At 49.1% G+C, this 20,671-nt stretch overlaps 1 protein-coding gene across 1 annotated transcript in view; it reads right to left on the reverse strand.

Moving 5' to 3' along the window:
• SRRM4 (serine/arginine repetitive matrix 4) overlaps positions 1–15,376 on the reverse strand; it is a 123,577-nt gene extending 108,201 nt beyond the window's left edge. Inside the window, 1 exon segment of the mRNA XM_035098140.2 lies at positions 15,246–15,376. Coding sequence (XP_034954031.2) covers positions 15,246–15,376 — 131 coding nt within the window.
• Between the last annotated feature and the right edge of the window lie 5,295 nt (positions 15,377–20,671).

Here is a 20,671-nt window from a genome sequence, read left to right on the forward strand (position 1 = left end):
AATAAACTTCTAATAGGTCAGCTTGTACTCACCATAGGTAACAGCATGATGGAGCAGAATACTACTGAGCATGAATAGCTCAGTTGGAGGATTGTTGTTGCTGTTGTTGAGTTCATATACTGCCCTATACCCAGAGGTCTCAGGGCTGTTCACAGAAAATATCACAACATATATAATCAGAATAAAAACAACAACCCACTATCCCAACCTAAAAAGAGCCACATTTTAAAAGGGCATAGGATGTCAATCAGGTCAACCAAACGCCTGGTTAAAAAGGAACGTTTTTGACTGGTGCCTAAAGGTGTGTAATGAAGGCGCCAGGCGAACTTCCCTGGGGAGAGCATTCCACACATGGGGAGCCACTGCAGAGAAGGCCCCGTTCTTGTGTTGCCACCCTCTGGACCTCTCAAGGAGGAGGCACACAAAGGAGGGCCTCAGAATATGATCTCAGGGTCCGGGTCGGTTCCTATGAAAAGAGGTGGTCCTTGGCTAGAGTATGGTGCTGATGACGTCAAGGTTGCAGGTTCGATCCCCATAAGGGACAGCTGCAAATTCCTGCATTGCAGGGGGTCAGACTACTAGATGATCCTCAGAATCTGTCTCAACTCTATGAGTCTGTGATTCTCCACTGGTCTGTATTACACACAGTGTCTGGTGTGGGGTGTTTGGCCTCCAGGCCAAAAGGTTCCCCACTCCTGATATGTGTCATGCAGCAGTCAGCAGAGAGACAAAACCACGTTTGCCGGATGAGAGCTTAGGTAAGAACCTGCTCTATGCAGCAGACTTTCCTGGGAAATGATTCTGCTTGAAGCTGGGTGTGCAAGGAAGTACTCGAGTGCAAAGAGGCCCAGAGAGCCAGAGTTGGCTATAGATATCTTTCAAGCATACACTCAGTTGCAGACATGAGTTTTCTGCCATGTTGACCCAGGGAACACCCTTTGCCGTTTTATGCATAAAGCCACCCTGTAGATTTGCATTATTTCATGCTAGATTTCATTGTGCTGCTTTGCCCCAAAGACTCAGATTGGAAAGGGAGCGAGACAGTGATGGATACAGGCCAATGCTTTCCATCTCTCTCTCTCTCTCTCTCCCTCTCCATGCAAGTGTGTTTCTTTCAAAATAGCATGGGGGGGAAGCTGCCTGCTAGCTGACTCTGTAATAAAGAGAAAGGTTCTGGAATTAGCTGCGCGGCAGTAAATTTCCAGGATAATATAAAAAACAACAACCCATCTACAAAAGCATTTTCATCTTTGTTCAAAACTGCAGTCAACTAGCAGAATTTCTCAGGCATCAGAGGACGAAGTTAATGGCAGCCACCCAAGGCATCAAAAAGGGACAGGTCGTAAGCACTCACAACCACCTACTGTGTCTCATTTCGATCTCCCTGCCTCTCCCTGCAAACGCCATCTCCCCACTTCACCCCCACCATCACCTTCATTGCTCCCCTCTGGAATGAGTACCAGCAATGTGGTGTAGTGGTTGGAGTACAAGGGAGCATTGGCTGGGGGAACCAAGGCTCAAATCCCCTCCCCACCCCCACTCAGCCATGCTGAAGCTCCTTGGGCAACTTTGGGCCATAGTCACTGTCTCTCAGCCTAACCTACCTTGCAGGGTTGTCGTGAGCATAAAGTGGAGAGGGGATTAATTTATACTGGGGGATTACTGGTTTGTTTTTGTTCTTATTTTTTATTATGCATTTTGTGTTTTTTATATTGTAATTCTATTTTGTGAACTGCCCTGAGACCTATGGGTATATAGGGTGGCATACAAATTTAATAAATAATAATAATAATAATATATTATTTTTTCTAGGCACATATCCCCCCCCCAATATAAACTATTTCCCACAATATCCTTTTTAAAAAGTGAATATTGAGGAGAAGGCTATCACTGGCTGCTAGTGACAGTGGCTACATCCTCCCTTGATTATCAGAGACAGGATACCTCTAAATGCTGGTTGCTAGGGACACACAAGCAGAAGAGGACTATTACTCTCATCACGGACTGCCTATGAGCCACCTGATTGGCCGCTGTGGGATACAGGATGCAGGACTAACTAGGTGGCCCTTTGCTCTGATCCTAGCAGGTCTCTCTCTCTTTTTTTTTACATCCTTATTTATTAGAGAAAGCTCCTCATTATGAGCAGGTCCATTTTTCTGAACATAAAGGCGGCTGTTCCCGTTTGGCTTATCCGTTTCCAACACTAACAGTTTGCAGACATGAAAAAGCACATCGGTGCTTCGCTCTTAGCAAGAGGCTTACAGAAGCTTCTGTTGGTTGCGAGATAAATCGCTCCTTGTTCGTTCGTTCCTTTGAAACCTCTTGGAGTGGGGTGGGGGGTGGGGAGACGGTAGCCCCACCTCGCATGGAAGGGTGTCTGTGCCTTTATATAAAGGGTTGGAAACTTCCAGCCCACAGGCCTAATGTGGCTCACCAAGCCTCCCCATTTGGCCCATGAGGCCATTTTAACTAAGCCGTTCCCACCTGACACCCAGTTCAGAGAGGCCACCAGCTTCCTTCTCCTTGGTGGCAGTATTGCCTTTGCGGAACTCAGCAAGGAAGGGGGGTGAGTGCAAAACTAGACTTGGTTGGCTCTGAGCCTGCCTGTCATGGACTCTGGCTCCGCCTCCTGTTGGTCTCTCTGCTTTCTGCCCACCGGTCCTGATGGGCACAATCAGCCGCTGGGTTATGGAGTTGGGTGTTAAAGACTAAGTCAGTGGTTCCCATATAGCTAAGTACTACGAATTCCCTGTTTTTCAAAAGCCAAGACATGGACCCCCTACTTTTGAAAATTTAGATATCTCCATGCAGTGCTGTCTTTCTAGAAAAAGAGGTGCTAGAACTCTCCACGAATGCCTCCCTTGTTCTCTTATAATAGCAATGGCCATAACAGAGTTTTGGTGAGTTCTGGCTGAAAAAAAGCCCTGTCTCTATGAGTGCCATGGGTGGGTTATGTAGACCCCCAGGGCCCATGGACCGCCAATTGGGAACCACCGGACTCAATTTTTGTTGGCTTGAGTCGACACATCTCCTTTCTAACTGTCACAGTGGCCGGAGCGGACTACTTCAGAGTAACGATGCTACGCAGCTCTGCATTTTATTCTTTTATTGGTGCTGCGTATTTACAGTGCTTAAGTCATTGCTATTTACACGGAGTGATGTGGTCAGTCGGTTTCAGAACCTCCTAATGGCTTTTGGCGCGTCTTTCTCCAACACAAAAGCTTTGGCAGACCCATCCTCTTTCCCCTCCTCTTTCTGCGTAATTCCGGAGTTGGGGGGATGGGTCTCCCGCCCTTATTCGCCCCTTCCTGTCCCACCTGGGACCCTGGCTCCTCTACCTTGCCTGAGCCTCGGACACGACTTCCTGCTTCCCCACTGGAATCGGAACTCTCTCTGCTTCCCCCTGTGCTCGGGGATTGGCTTGAACTCAGGAGGGGAGGGACTTCGCGATATCCCCTGTCCCTCACATCCACCCCCCTCCCAAGCTCTCCTTCACCCCTCCCCAGGTCCCCCCCAGGTGTCGGTGACGACTGGAAGCCTAAGAACTCAGTGCTTTCCGAGCCCGTTGGTGTGAACACCTCCCCCCAGTCCTGCAAGCCCCCCCCCTTCCGCCTGGGAGGACGGGAATCCCAAAAAGTCTGTGGCGTCAGAGCTGGTGGGGGTAAAAATGTTCTGCCAATCTGCTCCTTCCTCTGACTGGGTGGATCTCGGTGACACCCATACCTCATCCTCTGGTTCCTCAAACTCCGCTTCCCAGCGCCATGGTGAACTGCTCTCCCGTGCTTCCTCCCCCTCCCCCTCCCTTTCCATGTGCCAGGGCTTGGGTCTATGGGGAAAGAGGGCGTGAAATTCTTCTACCAGGACTTCCTCCTGTATCTGAGTGGCTGGGACCCATTCATTCTGGGACGGTGGAGCATCCTCCCATGCCATGAGGTACTCCAGTCCCCCCACCCCCCACCTTGAATCCAGGATGGCTGTGGCCTCATTGAGTTGCTCCCTGGCTTCCCTCTCCCCCCCTCCCTCAGGGGTTTGTTCGCTGTCTCGGAGCCTGCTGCTTTCCCTGTACGGCGACAGCAGCGATCTATGAAACACTGGGTGCACCCTCATGTCCTCTGGCAGTGCCAGCCTGTATGCCACCGGGTTGACCTGTTGCGTGACCGTGAAGGGGCCCAACCTTCTGGGCGCCAGCTTTTTGCATCGCCCTCTGATGGGAAGGCCCTCCGAGGACAACCAAACTTTGTCCCCCACCCTAATGACCTCCCCCGGTCGCCTGTGGCGATCTGCCCCCCTCTTGTACGCTTCCTTGGCTCTCTCCAAGTGTTCTCTGAGCTGCTGGTGCACCGTCTCCAGTTCCTCTGCCCAATCCTCAGCCTGTGGGCCTTCCTCCTCCTCCTCCCCCTCCCTCTCTGGGAAAGATCTGAGGTCACGCCCGTAATTGGCCTTAAAGGGCGACACCCCTGTGGAGACGTGCACCGCATTGTTGTAGGCAAATTCTGCCAGTGGCAGGCGATCCACCCAGTCCGTTTGCCTCTGGCTGACGTAACATCTCAGGTACTGCTGCAGAATGGCGTTGACCCTCTCCGCCTGTCCATTGGTCTGCGGGTGTCTAGCCGTCGACAAGCTGACCTCCACCTGCAGGAGGTTCATGAGCCGCCGCCAGAACCTGGAAACAAATTGGCGGCCACGATCCGAAATAACCCTTAAGGGTAATCCATGCAGTCTGAAGACGTGATCCACAAACAGTTTGGCTGTCTCTTCTGCAGAGACCGCCCTGGCACACGGTATAAAATGGCACATTTTGGACATGAGGTCCACCACCACCAACACTGCGGTCTTGCCCCTGGAAGAAGGCAGATCTGTGATGAAGTCCATGGACACCACTTCCCACGGCCTGTGTGGCGTGGCTAAGGGCTCCAGCAATCCCGGTGGCGCTGCTCTGACCACCTTTGCCCGCTGGCAGGTGTCACAGCCCCTTACATAGTCTCGAACATCTTCCCTCACCCCTGGCCACCAGAAGTGTCTCATGACTAGGTGAGTGGTTTTGTCCCTCCCAAAATGACCCGCCGTTGGGTTGTCGTGCATCTGCTTGAGGACCGTACGTCTAAGCTGGGTGGTGGGCAGGTACAGTGCACCTTTGTAGAAAAGCAGCCCCCTGCGTTCTGCAAAGTCTTTTGCCTGCTCCCCCCCCCTCTCAGTTCTCTGAAGATGCGGTTGGCAAATTCATCCGCTGCCGTCAGTGCTGTGAGTTCTGCCTCGCTCACCACTGCTGCTCCGCAGGACCAAGCTGACGGGGGGGAAATGTGCCTGGGTGCCGGTGGCGCCTCCTCCTCCATGTACTCTGGCTTGCGGGAGAGGGCATCCGCCCTGACATTCTGCTCTCCCGGGATGTAGTGTATGGAGAAGTTGAAGTTCGAGAAGAACTCTGCCCACCGTATCTGCCGCTGGTTGAGCACCCTGGCAGTTCTCCAGAACTCCAGGTTTTTGTGGTCCGTGCACACTTGGATGGGGTGCTTGGCGCCCACCAGGAAGTGTCTCCAGTGCTGGAACGCAGCGTGGATCGCAAGAAGTTCCCGATCAAACACCGTGTAGTTTCGCTCTGGCTGGGTCAACTTCCTGGAGAAGAAGGCACAGGGTCTCCACTCTCTGTTGGCGTCCAGTTGCAACAAAATGGCGCCCACAGCTTTATCAGAAGCATCTGTCTCCACGCGTAGGGGCGCGTCCTGAACCACGTGGAACAGGTTCTGGTCTGAGGCGAACACCCTCTTGAGGCTTTCGAACGCTGCTTGCGCCTCTGGTGTCCACCTGAACTTCTGCTTGCCTCTCAGGCAGTCAGTGATGGGAGCCGTAACGCGAGAGAAGTTCTTGATGAACTTCCTGTAGAAGTTGGCGAAGCCTAGTAGGCGTTGGGCATCTTTGCGCGTCCTGGGGCTGTGCCAGTCCAGGATGGCCTGCACCTTGTCCTTGTCCATCGCCAGCCCCTTGTCTGACAGCTTGTAGCCCAGGAAGTCCACCTCCTTGGTGTGAAACTTGCACTTCTCCAGCTTCACATACAGGTGGTTCTCCTTCAGGCGCTGCAACACCTCCCTGACATCTTTCACATGCTGCACTGGGTCATTGGAGTAAATAAGGATGTCATCCAGGAAGACCAAGCATTTCCTGAAGAGGAGGGACCCCAGGACGTGGTGCATGAAGGCCTGGAAGCATGCTGAGCCCCCTTGCAACCCGAAGGGCATCACCAGATATTCAAAAGAGCCCAGAGGCGTGAACATCGTGGTTTTCCATTCATCGCCTTCCCGGATCCTGATCAAGTTGTACGCCCCCCTCAGGTCTAGCTTGGTGAAAATCTTGCCCCTGCGTGCCGCTGTCAGGAGATCATCCACTCTGGGCATGGGGAAAGCCACTGGCTCTGTCACTGAATTCAGTCGTCTAAAATCCACCACCAGACGACGCTGTTGCGTGTCTTTCTTGTCCACCCAGAAGACCGGGCTGCCCCCTGCTGCCTTGCTTTCTCTGATGAACCCCCGCTTGAGGTTCTTGTCGATGAAAGCGCGCAGATCCTCCAGTTCCTGGTCTGACATGGCGTACAGCTTGGCTGGGGGTATAGTTGCCCCTGGCACCAGGTTGATCTGGCAGTCAAAAGGCCTGTGTGGGGGTAGGTGGTCGGACTCCGCTTCGCTGAAGACCTCCTGCAGGTCCCAGTACGGCTTGGGTATCGCCTCACCCCCTTTGACGTGCATGGTGGCCACCGTGGCTATCGGAGGCCCCTCCCCTGGTTGGTGCTGCATGCAATGTTCCAGGCAAAAGTCCGATCCAAAAGTGATGCATCTCTGGTGCCAACTGATGGAGGGGTCGTGGCGCGCCAGCCAGCTCATGCACAAGACGATGGGGGGGTCTGAGATGGTGGTGACGTTGAATGCCAGTGTCTCTGAGTGCCTTCCCACCGTCATTTTCATGGGGGGGGTTTGATGAGTGATGGCCCCTCCCAGCAGCTCTCTGCCGTCAATGGTCGCCACGTGCAGAGGAAAATCCAGCTGCAGAAGCTGGATCTGGTGCTCTTCTGCAAAGTTCCTCGAGAAGAAGTTCGCTGACGCCCCACTGTCAATTAAGGCGAGGACTGTCAGGGGATAGCCATTTGGGAGCGTGAGCGTCACTTCTAGAACCACTCCTGCTCTGGGAGGGGTGGGCTGGCTCTGCTCCTCTCTGTGCGGGTGGGTGGGCTGGGGCTGTTGTCTGCTGACTGTGCCTGGCTGCTGCCCCTTGTCTCCTGCAGCCAGGCTTTCCCATTTCCCTGCTGTGGTGCTGCGTCAGTGGGGGAGGGCACAACCGTTCCCGCCTTTCCTTGCCACTCCCTGCGATGTGGGCAGTCTCTGACGAGATGCTGGGGGGAGTTGCAGAGAAAGCAATTCCCACCCCTTCCCTCCTTGCGTCTTGGCGCCGCTGGGGTTTGAAAAGCCCGCGCGCGCGCGCTATCAATCTGCATGGGTTCCTGGTCCTGACTGGCCCCAGGCGTGGCTTGAAAGGGTTGTTGGGGGGGTGGCTTCTCCTGCGACCGTGGGAACCAAGCCCGCTTTGCGCGCGTTGCTTGCTTGTCGCTCCACCGGGATTCCTGTCTCACCCCCACCGCCAGAGCCGCTTTGCTCAGCTGATCCATATTACTGGGCTTTGGACCTCTCGAGAGCTCATCCTTCACCTCCTCATGCAACCCCAAGTAGAACGCCGCTTGCATTGGGGGTGACTCTAGTTCCCACCCCAATCTGTGCACCAGCATGGTGAATTTCGCCCAATACGCGCGAACTGTCATATTTCCTTGGCGTAAATTGTGAAGTTCCTCCTTAGTCTGGTCCATATGACTATCGGACGAATACATCGTTTTCAAACCTTCTAGAAATAGTTTGACATTCTTCATGCAAGGATTCTTTGTTGCAATTAACGGTCTTAGCCACTCCCTGGCTGCCCCGGTAAGGTGCTCCACAATAAACGCTACCCTGTGCTCATCATCAGGGAACTCATCGTGGTGCAGCTCAAGAGCATACACAATCTCAGTCTCAAAGCCCTGATATTCCTTCGGGTCTCCATTAAACTTGCTTACTAGCGTCCCGGCTCTCCTTCCTGGCAGCACTTGGACTTGGGGTGCCCCTCCCGCCTTGTTTTTCTCTGCATCCAGCTTGTTTTGGAGGTCTACCGCCACCGCCCTTAATTCCTGCTCTCTTTCCTGTAGCGCTCTCACCTGTTCCGCAAGTTGTAGCCGGTCGTCCTGGACCTTCTTAGTCTCTTCTTTAGCTGCCTTCAATTCCCCCTGCGCCTGCAGCGACAGCTGCTGCAGTTCTTGCTGGGCTTGCTCCGCGATCTGCCGCCATCTCTCCGCCTCTGACACGCTCATCCCGGCAACTCCAAAGTAGCCCAAAAAGGATTAGGAGGTTGCTGTCACAGTGGCCGGAGCGGACTACTTCAGAGTAACGACGCTACGCAGCTCTGCATTTTATTCTTTTATTGGTGCTGCGTATTTACAGTGCTTAAGTCATTGCTATTTACACGGAGTGATGTGGTCAGTCGGTTTCAGAACCTCCTAATGGCTTTTGGCGCGTCTTTCTCCAACACAAAAGCTTTGGCAGACCCATCCTCTTTCCCCTCCTCTTTCTGCGTAATTCCGGAGTTGGGGGGATGGGTCTCCCGCCCTTATTCGCCCCTTCCTGTCCCACCTGGGACCCTGGCTCCTCTACCTTGCCTGAGCCTCGGACACGACTTCCTGCTTCCCCACTGGAATCGGAACTCTCTCTGCTTCCCCCTGTGCTCGGGGATGGGCTTGAACTCAGGAGGGGAGGGACTTCGCGATATCCCCTGTCCCTCACACTAACCATTGACTTAAAGGTTTGCATACAAAGGTATTATTATTATTATTATTATTATTATTATTATTATTATTATTATTATTATTTTAACTGCCTCTTGCGCATTTTTCTCATGAGAACTGAAAATGAAAGTCGGTTCATTTAAGAATGTGAGAAGACCCCTGCTGGATCAGGCCCATGGCCCATCTAGTCCAGCATCCTGTTCTCACAATGGCCAACCAGATGCCTCTGGGAAGCCTGCAAGCAGGATCTGAGCACAAGAGCTCTCTCTCCCCTCCTGTGGCTTCCGACAACTGGTGTTCAGAAGCATTATTGCACCTGTCTGTCTGTGGAGGGAGAGCATAGCCATTGTGGCTAGTAGTCATTTGTGCAGACTTGGTTACTGAACCTTCTTCAGCCTTAACTGGGGCGAACTTCCTTGCAACTGAGCCTGAACTGGAACCAAGCCAAACAATGTCAACTGTTTGCCTCCCTGCTAACCACCCCGTTCATCCTCTGCAAATCCTATTTATTTATTTATTGCAAAAACAAAAACGAATTTCAAATGTCGACATATCACATAGAATAATCAATGCAAAATAAGACGACATAAAAAGAATAAAAAACGACTTCCCTCCTGGGCGTACCCAGGATCAAAACTAGGGGGGGGCAAGGGGAGGGGCCAAGGCACGGAAGGGGAGGGGCCACAAAGTGGGCGGGAACGCTGAACTCGCGCTCCGCCGGGCTGTGCCCCTCCCTAGAAGCAGGGCTGGTGGGCGGAGGCGGAGCCCAGCCCAGCGGAGCGCGAGTTCAGCGTTCCCGCCCGCCGCGCTGCGCTCTCTGGTTCCCCGCCGCGCTTGGCCTTGCCAGAGGGCGCGACGGGGAGCTGGAGGGAGGGTGCGGCGCGGTGCGGCGGGAATGGCGAACTCGCGCTCCGCCGGGCTGTGCTCCGCCTCTGCCCACCAGCCCTGCTTCTAGAGTAGGGCAGCTGCCCTAACTTGCCGCATGGTGGGTACGCCCTTGCACCCGTATGTGACTTTTCCTTTTAAATTTTACTTCTCTCACTGTGTTTCTTGTGCTATCTTATACCGCCGTTTCTGTTATGCCTGTTATTACTCTTCTCCTTGCGATATCTTAGACTTCATATCAATATTTCAGTACTCATCCTCTGCAAATCTTGTGGCTCCTCCTTTTCTTTCTCTTCTTTTGCTTCCTCTCCCACTTTCAATTACAAGATCTTTGGGGCTGTATATCTGTATACAGTCCTGTATATCTTAAAAAATGCTTATAGAGTATACTGACTGTGACAATAAACAGCAACAACTCCTCTTTTCATGTTAGGAAATAGGGATTCCCCTCCACTGTCAGGACATCTGTAGTTCAACTCCAATCAACATTAGGGATTATGATAGAAAAGGAATCAAGGTGACCCTTGGTCTCCTGCCAGGTGAGATTTGCTCTGGATTAATACAATCAGAATTTGTATTTAAAAAAGAAAAAGAATTAGATGTCATGAACAAGTCCGGGGATTCAGTGTTCCCTTCCCTGCATTAACCCAACAGTAAAAGGTCTGGGATGAAAATGCCATCGGAGAATGAGACCTTGACCGCCTCTGCAGTCTTTGTTACAACAACAGATGCAGCCAGTCATTAGCCGGTCTCCTAAGAAGATCTTGTTATCTAGAGCTGCACTCTTCCCTCCCAGTCCTTTGCCAGCGAGCCGAGAGCTTCCCTGTATCATTGCCCCCCCAAAGCAGCCCACAATCTGCCTCGCCAGAGCTTGGCAATGCTGCCCTCCAACAAGATGCCTGGCAACCTTGAACATGGTGACATCATCACCACCAGCACCTGCCTTAACTGCCCCACTCGAAAAGTAGGTTCAAGGCTCGATCAGTGTCGCCAAAGCTCTTCAAATGCCCCGGAGGCAGTCTGGGCATTTCTCTCCATGTATATGTTCAATTGCAGGGCATTTTTAATAATGAGAAAGGTGAGGATCACTTTCTCCATCACTTGTGCTCATGCTTGAGCTCGTTTACCAGTTGATAACCATATTCCCACCCGGAATGAGATTTATTAAAAAGATTTTCAAGCGTTACAAATGTTTAAGTGAAATAAACGATTTCAACAAGCAGCACACAGGAATCCGGGAAGCTGCCTTATATCAAATCAGACCATCCAGCTCAGTGCTGTCTACACTGACTGGCAGAGGCTCTGGGTTGTTGTTGTTTGCATATATAAGGCATTCCCAGCCCTACCTGGAGATGCCAGGGACTGAATCTGGAACCTCCAGCATACAAGGTACTGTAGCTACTCTACCACTGAGCCAATGTCCATTTGCAAATATCAGAAACTAATTTGGGATGGAGATAGGCATTTTAAAAAAATAAAACAATGAAGAAATAGTTTAAAGGAAAAAGAGGAAATGCAAGAGGAACTAAGGCAGTCTAGCAAGGGTGCAGCCTACCCTCTGTATGTTTTGGACTACAACTCCCATCAGCCTCTGCCAACGGTGATGTTCTGATCCAATACAGGTACAGTATGTGAATGTTGGCATAATGAGTCACCCACCTGAAATAAAGACTTGCACATGATTACTTTGGGCACAGATAATGAAAGGCAATCAAATGAGCCGGGAGTCATCCATAGGAGTCGGGTCTCATTGGGCTTTCATTTCGTGAGATATTTTTACCCAATTTGAGAAGGTTTTCTCGAACCATTATTTTAATAGATGGTACCGTCTCACTGCAATAAGGAGGAAAATGATGTAAGCAGTGCTTTTGTAGGTTTTTTTTAATGCTTCTAATGGCGTAACAAATGTGAAGTGTGGGAGACAAGCTTGTGTACTCGGAGCGTACAGGGATTTGGGCTTTCAAACGTTAGCACCTATTGCTTCATCATTCCAGCTGTTGATGTTTGCTTGTAATTAGGGTTAATTGCTGCAATATGCACTCTTTGGGAGCCCAACAGATGCAATACTGCTCTTTAACATAAGATTAAAAACTACAGTGCAAAATATAAATTGAAAGAAATCCTGACCACAGTGTCAAGGTATCTTTTCTCTTTGTTGTCTATTCAGGGCTGATAAAAGAACGTACTTTTTCACACGGCACATAGTTAAACTACGGGACTCACTCCCACAAGAAGCAGTGATGGCAACCAGCAGGCTCTTCTTATGAGGAATGAAACAAAGCCTCTGTTTCCAAATTGTCCCTCTCTAAAGATTTTGCAAGCACCACACCTCCTTCCTTCTCAACAAGAACAGAAATGCTGTAAGAATGTTATTCTTTATAGACAGTCAACACCTGTCTATATACACAGGTGTATCCCAGGCTATCCCAGCCTGGTGCCTTCCAGACATTTTGGGCTACAACTTCCATCAGCCCCGGGGAAAGCTGATCTGAACCTTAAATTCGAAGCTGGGACAACCAGCCCTGTACCAATTTACACAGATGGTCAGATTCTTGAAGGAAGCTATCAATTATCGGTAAGAAGTTCATAGGTAGGGAAGATTCACCCTCAGAAGTTATATGTGGGGAGGGGGTGGCTGAGGAACCAAAGTGCTTTATGAAAGACCCCCAAGAGAAGCAGATTGACAGTTTTCGGTCCCCTTTCCAGAAAGGAAATGAGAAACCAACCCAAATGGAACCAACATGAACTTAATGAGCTGCCATATAATGAGTTGGACTGGTGGCTCTCTAGGGTTTTAGATGGGGAATCTTTCTCAGCCCTACCTGGAGATGCCATTGGGGATTGAACCTGGGAACCTTCTGCATGCAAAACAGATGCTCAACCTACTGAGCTATGGTCCTTCACTATATTGAATCAGACAATTCATCCATCCAGCTCAATACTATAGAAACTGACCGGGAGTGGATCTCCAGGGTTTCAGAATGGGAGTCCTACCTGGAGATCCTGGGCATGGAACCTGGGAACTTCTGCATGCAATGCAGATGCTCTTCCACTGAGTGATCACAGGCTCAATAGCTAGCTGTTCCTAATGCCAGCGATAGTGGAGAATGATGTACGCTGTTCCATATCAACACCTTTTCCCAGACTGTGAAAGCAACGGAAGCACCATCACGGAGAGATGGACCCAAAGCCTGCACAAATGTTTGCACTCAAAATGGCATTTATGTGCTGGGGTGGAGAGGACCTCTGCATGTGACCCTACAGTGCCGCCAGCCCCTATAAGCGCCACTTGGCAAGAGTGCTAATTCTTGCGCTTATCCATGCAGTAATCTGGGAGAAGCCACATAGATTGCTGTACTTGCCCTAAGCCTCTTGGAAGAGCTGCAGCTCAGTCCTGTGGGTAATCCTCCTGAATTCTAGCAGAAATGTTGCGAAGCAGCAGTGCAGGAAACTCCAGCGTCAACAAACTCCCCAGTGTGCCGCTTGGGGAGTTTTATTCAAAAAACGCTGTTGTCTTTCAGCCCCAAAGTCCATTTATTTCTTTAGCAAAATGTATGCGCCTCTTTATTTATTTATTCCCCAAGATTGCCATAATGCTTGATGGTAATAAAATAAAAGCCAGTGGTAATGTAGTATTTAGCGTGTCAGACTAGGACCTTGAGGGGGGGGGACAAGGGTTCAAATCCCCACTTGGCCATGAAGTTCACTGGGTGACCTTGGGGAAGTGGCGGTCTCTCAGCCTAGCCTACCTCACAAGGTTGTTGTGGGGATTAAATGAGGAGCTTGCCTGCCACCCTGAGATCCTTGGAGGAAAAAAACCAAGGGATATAAATGCAGTAAAATAAATAATAAAACCTCAAAGGAGTTTACAAAAAGAACAAAGCCATAGTTTTTTCATTAAAAGGAAACATTTAAAAACAAATATTGAAATCATTAAAAAAATATCATTTAAAAAAATATATAATTGTAAATAAACCTCTGAACAGTTTAATAATATGTATGTGTACCACATACAATTTCCTTCCTCATCACCTTCACCTTTGGACGTTACACCTTTTAAAGGTCAGAGCACCACAGATCAGTGAGCCCAACTTTATTTTTCAAACATCCAGTTGCCCATACACCATGGCTTTTTACAAAAGTGACTAAAAGGTCAGACTCCCCTTCCATTCTTCTGCACTCCTGACTTTTTGTGTTTAGGTGGATGCAATTCTAATATCTTTTTTTTAGTCATCCTCAAACCAGGGCACACTTGCTGTGTTCTAGATGCATCAATTTCAATCTCTTGCTCACCCTGTCCTGAATATTGGGTAGTGGAGGAAAGTAACCGTACATAAAAAAAAAAGTTGTGTTTTTTAATGCCGTTAAATCTGTTTCAGATTGATCGGAGAATGGGCACATCAACAAGGCTCAACCATCACCACCTTCATAATCAAGATATTTGATTTGCTCCTGCAGATGCTCATCTTTACCTCCCCTGCTCCCACCAAAGCCCAGCTGGTTTAGCAAAAGTTTTCCTGCCCATCTCCTCCATTCACAGAGATGCTCGGAGCACAAAACCAGGGCAGAGTCATTGTTTATTCTTGATGTACATTTTTCAGGATCTAACCCACCCCATCCTGAATTCTGCAGGGTGGAACTAAAGGATTCAGGTGCTGGAAAGTGACAGTATATTAAATAGGATGCTTTTTTAAAAAAAAGTCATTAAAACCCGAACATTCAGAGAGATTGGACACATTCATCAGAGCTCAACCCCAAAACTGTGCTTGCTCCTTAATAAGCCAACCACCACCATCCAGGTATCTGATATGCTCCTGCAGGCTCTTAATTTCTACCAGGAAAAGTTTTCACATCCACCTCCTCATTTACACAAAGACTCTTACAAACCCCTGATCTACCCCAATTGGGGGGAATATCTCTTAGCCATTGATCAAACAGAAGGCGAGAGGGTCCCTGACTCCCTGCACCCACGGGGCTGGAGCAAAGGGTCCTCTTCCTCGATCATTTTTATTTACCGTTTAATACGCAAAATCCCCAAGTAGCTTACATAAAACATAGTAAGATAGGGGGGGGGAGCAAAATGCATATACCACATTGAAAACCCAAACCACAGAGAAATATATCAGTCAAGACAGAGAAGTCATCAATAAAACATGCGGTTAAACACCATTTATTTATTTGTTTGTTTATTTATATCCGCCTTTTCCCCAAGACCAGGGCTCAAGGCGGCTTACACAATGCAGATAAAACAAAGAAGGTGGAAAAGCATATGCAAATTTATAGTTAAAAAGTATAATAGAATTAAAGCAAGATTTTAAAAAACCCAGATCTACTAAAACAGAGAGAGTAAAAGCAGTAAAAGCACTATTTTCAAAGCTCTTTCCTTACAAAACGGTCAATCTCCCCCGCGCCCCAGCATGTTGGAATAAAACAGAATAAACCGCGCAAGGACGGTAAGGAGGCAGCCGGTCTAGCTTCAAAAACAGAGCAATGCGAACAAGTTTCCTACCTGGCCAGGGGCTTGCGGGAGGTGATGCTGGCCACGATGACGCTGCCGGGTCTTGGCGTGGCCACCGCTTTGAAGGTCCCTCTCCAGAACTTCTCGAAGAGCTGCTTTTCGCCCTGCTGGACGCTCGCCATGGCCCGACCGCCAAAGCGCCGCCGCGCTCCGAACTGTCCAGGGTGCTGAAATGTTACATTTCCGCCTCTCCAAGCCCGAGGGCTCTCTCACCTGGCCGGCGCCTGCCTAAGACGGTTTGCCCTGGCGGGGTAATAGCCTGGATCGACAATATTTTTTGGGGGGAAATTACCAAGCCCTGTGTTTCGTGCGTAAGGGAAGCGCCTCCGTCTGCCTCCCGACCCGGCTGTGCGTGCGCGCTAAGCCCAGGCAGGCGGGCGTTTTGTCTTTGCTCCGATGTGACGCGCAGCTCGGGGGGCTGGTCAATTTTCAAGAGCTGCTGCGCTCTCTCCTCCTCCGTCTGCCTGGAAAACATCAGACAAAAGACGGAGAGGCTCCTCCAGCCCGAATCAGCATCACAAAGGGCGGCTGGTCCCCGGGTCCTCCGGGCGTGTGCCTGCCAATGGCCTGGGAGGGGAGATCGGGGGTGGGGAGGACGGGGCGAGGCGCTGACTCAGACGCGATTTAATTGAGAAGGGGAGGTAATGAACAGAAACGCACGCTCGCCCCTCCAGCTGCTTGTATGCATCTCTTCCCCGCCTCCAGCAGAATCGGGGAGGGAGGGAAGGAACAAGCCTAATTAAATAACCTCAGCCCCCCCCCCCCATTTTGAAGAGAGGCGGGGTAAGGACAGGCCCTCAAAGGCTCAGAGCAATGGCACTTCCTAAGCACTCACAGTCTGTCGCAGGCAAACAAAGGGTTGAAACGAACACTTGTTCGTTTCACGAAATTTATTGTGTCCCGCTCGATTGCGAAATAAAATAAAGCCTCAAAGCGGTTAACAAGAAAACAAAACAAAACAGTGAAATTATCAGTAAAAACAACTGTTTAAAAAACGTCAGATTAAAATCATACCGCGAATGTATTCGAATAAGCTATGATAAATTATATACTGTACATCTGATTGTCCCCAAAACGATGCTAATCAGGCCTTTTAAAGAAAAGTTAAATTGCTATATCTACCCTCCCCCCTCCAAAAAAATTGCAAGCTAAAAACGAATTGCAAATAAAAACAGGTTGCATTCAATTTTAGTTCTATCTAGACACATGGAAATGGATGGGCAACTTAGGTCCTTAATTGCAATGGGTCTACTTTGAGTAGTTGTTGCATACAACCAATAGAATCTTGTGGTACCCTAAAGCCTAACAGTCCCTGTTCCTTTTTGTGGGCTAGGAAAGGAAGGGATATTTCAGGCTTAGAATCATAGAATTATAAAACTGTAGAGTTGACCCATCCTGTCATCTAGTACACCCCCCTGCAGTGCCTGCAGAATCGACTTTGTTTGGGGCTATATATTATTTACTTGTGTGATATTTGTATCCTTACCTTTCTTCCACGGAGCTCTAGGTTGTGTGAGTGGATCTACCCTTTCTGACCTTTCAGCATCCTGATCCAGTGAGGTGGGCTAGGTTGTGACTGCCACCCCCAGGTCAGCCAATGTGTCTCACAGCTGGATGGGGAGTTGAAACCCGGTCTTAACCCTCTCACCACTTCAACCTGAGATCCATCAATCAAGTCAACTCTTTCCTTTCCTGGCAGTTTCCACTCAAAATGGCCCATTGAGGGGGGGGTGGAGATACAGATACCTTTCCCATTGTGTTCCACTCCTACCTGATTTGAAACACCCCGATTGATATCAATCCTCTGGTTTACACAGGCTAATCCAAAGCATGTTTACTCAAAAGAAATCCTCACTGTGTTCAATGGGGGTTTCGCTCAGGTGTGGGCAAACAGAAGGTGTAAGGAAAAGAACCTGGTTGGTGGGACATGACTCCTCATCAATGGACTTCTGTAACTCTTCCTGGGGTCGGGGATAGGAAAACTGGGGGAGAGAGGTTCATATTGTTCTTCTATTTCTTCTACAACCTATAGAAGATAAACAGATTTTTTTAAATAAAAAAAACCATATATAAATCTTCAGAACATATGATGATTTTACCTTACACACACACACACACACACACACACACACACACACACACACACACAAAATAAGGAAAACTCTGCTGGATGCAGCCGAAGGCCCATCTAGTCCAGGGCGCTGTGGTCTAAACTGCTGAGCCTCTTGGGCTTGCCGATCGGAAGGTCAGCAGTTCGAATCCCCGCGACGGGGTGAGTTCCCGTTGCTCAGTCCTACCTCCTGCCAACCTAGCAGTTTGAAAGCACGCAAGTGCAAGTAGATAAATAGGTACTGTTGTGGTGGGAAGGTAAATGGTGTTTCCATGCGCTCTGGCTTCCGTCACAGTGTTCCGTTGCGCCAGAAGCAGTCTAGTCATGCTGGCCGCATGACCCGGAAAGCTGTCTGTGGCCAAACGCCCGATCCCTCGGCCTGAAAGCGAGATGAGTGTCGTAACCTCATAGTCACCTTTGACTGAACTTAAGTGATATCTTTGACTGAACTTAAGTGATATCTGAAGAAGTGCATGCACACGAAAGCTCATACCAAAATAAAAACTTAGTTGGTCTTTAAGGTGCTACTGAAGGAATTTTTTTATTAAGTGTCCAGTGTTCCTTCTCCTTTTTACCTGTACCTTTTTACCTTGGATCTGGTATAACGTTTCACCTGCTTAATTTACACCAGCTTGCTCTATGCCAGCTTCTTGTGCATAGGCTCACTCCCGAAGGATGTAATGAGTTTGAGGCTTTCCGTCTCGTAGGCCATGCCTTGCCTCATTCACTTTTAAACCTAGGCAGGTGGTTTGGCCCATGAAATGAAATACAAGCAGAGACAGCAACGCAGTACCTTGACAAGGCCCTAAGAGCATAATTAGCAACATCTCTCTCCTCTACTCTTCCCTGCTCCTTGCTTAACATCAAACCTAAGGAAGAATTCTGCAAATCCAGAGGATATCATTCTTTGCCTTAAGACAAAATGATATCACTGTCCATGTTTGGAGTCATTAGATTGATATCTTCCAGACTTTTGATAGTTGAGACACAGGCTATTAGGAGCATAGAATGGAAGAGTTGGAAGGTACCCCAAGGGCCAACTATTTCAACCTCCTGTAATGCAAGAATTGCAGCTAAAGAATCTCTGACAGCTGGCCGCTCAATTTTTGTTTTAGAAAACCTCCAGTGAAGGAGAGTCCACCACCTTCCAAAGTAACCTGTTCCACTGACAAACAGCTCTTACTGTCAGAAAGTTCTCTCTAATGTTTAGTTGGAATCTCCTTTCTTGTCATTTGATCCATTGCTTCAGGTCCTAGCCTCCAAAGCAGGGGAAAACAAGCTTGCTCAACTCTTCAATGTGACAGCCCTTCAGGTTTTTGAAGATGGCTCTTATATCACCTCCCAGTCTTTTCTTCTACAGGTTATTATTATTCATAATATTATCATCATTTCTGGATTAAAACATTTGGGGGGGGATCTAAGCTGCTTGCAGGTATAAGACACCATAAATTAAGATGAGAGAATAGCAAATATATTATGATAAAAGGAAAGAAATGGGTTCTCAATAGACAGTTAAAGCACCCAGCTGATTGAATGTTCATAATCTCTTTTGGGAAGGTATTCTGGGGAATTGATGCTACAGCTGAATGCTGGAAGGTTTGAAAACTGCATGTTGGAAGATCCAGAAGAGACAAAATGAAGTCCTTCTTCACACAGTGTATAGTTGAATTGTGGAGTTTGCTCCCATAAGAGGCAGTGGTGACTGCCACATATCCTTCAACATTCCTCGGATGAAAACGGGAACATTTTTCATCCCCCACCCCCTCCAACTGACCCTCCTCAACCACCCATTTTTTTTGTCCCCCCCCCACTGCAGAGCATTTCCTACAAGAAGAAGGGCAAGTGCCGTCATCGCTACACCAACAGGATAAAACACAAACACTTTCCACCATCCTGAGAAAACCCCTTAATCCCAATTTTATTTTATTACTTGGTAGATTTACAAAATGAAAAATGCACACTGATAAATAAACTTTAGAAAGGGGCAAGGTTAGATACACACTCATAAAGCATTTTTTTTTAATAAAAAAAAATCAAGATTCCTTGCGCTCTGCTCTGCTCCACTTCCCCTCTCTTCCTGCCCAGGGAGACTTGCCCCTCTGCCTGCCCCTCGAAGCTGGTGTGTCATGTGGGGCTGGGCCCAGCGGTGGCAGCCTCTCCTCTCCCTTGCCTGCTACAAGCTGCCCAAGGAAGTAGGTTGGCAGTGGCGACCATGAAGGGGCCATAGAGAGGCAACTGGAGGCTCCCTTGCAGCAGTAGCCCCCCCCCCCACCACTTGAAACAAGTGTCGTCTCGTCCTCCTCCCTGAGCTTGGTGGCAGCAGCACCGATAGAGGTAACAGGAACATTCCTGGATCAAATCAGAAGCTGGGATGACTTTCGTAATCCCAAGGCTGTCCCTGGAAAATTGGGATACTTGGAGGGTATGCTGCCAACATGGATGGCTTTAAAAGAGGCGTAGATGATTTTGTGAAAGAAAAGTCTATCTTAAAAAGCAGAGACATCACCTTGCCGACAAAGGTCCGTATAGTTAAAGCTATGATTTTCCCAGTAGTGATGTATGGAAGTGAGAGCTGGACCATAAAGAAGGCTGATCGCCGAAGAATTGATGCTTTTGAATTGTGGTGCTGGAGGAGACTTTTGAGAGTCCCATGGACTGCAAGAAGATCAAACTTATCCATTCTGAAGGAAATCAACCCTGAGTGCTCACTGGAAGGACAGATCCTGAAGCTGAGGCTCCAATACTTTGGCCATCTCATGAGAAGAAAAGACCCTGATGTTGGGAAAGATTGAGGGCACTAGGAGAAGGGGACGACAGAGGACAAGATGGTTGGACAGTGTTCTCGAAGCTACCAACATGAGTTTGACCAAGCTGCGGGAGGCAGTGGAAGACAGGAGTGCCTGACGTGCTCTGGTCCATGGGGTCACGAAGAGTCGGACACGACTAAACAACTAAACAACAAGTCTATCAGTGGTTGCTAGCCACAATGAGTATGCTATCCCTCCCCTGTTGGAGGCAGTAGACTTACTGGGAGCCATAAATGCAGACGGTGCTGTTGCGCTTAGGTCTTGCTTGTGAGCTTCCCAGAACAGGCACCTTGTTGGCCACTGTGAGAACAGGATGCTGAAATAGTTGGGCCATCTCCACAAGCTTTCCAGATGACAGTTCATGAGCTTTGCTATGTGCACGAGAGATGGAAAACCAGAGGCAGTAAGTAACCTTGCAGACTGTGCTTTGCCATACTCTGTCCCAGGGGTGCCAACTTGAACATAATACTGGGTGGGGGCAGATAAACCCCACCACACAT

Source organism: Zootoca vivipara, chromosome 17 (assembly GCF_963506605.1).
Source record: "Zootoca vivipara chromosome 17, rZooViv1.1, whole genome shotgun sequence".
In the NCBI taxonomy this organism is placed as follows: domain Eukaryota; kingdom Metazoa; phylum Chordata; class Lepidosauria; order Squamata; family Lacertidae; genus Zootoca; species Zootoca vivipara.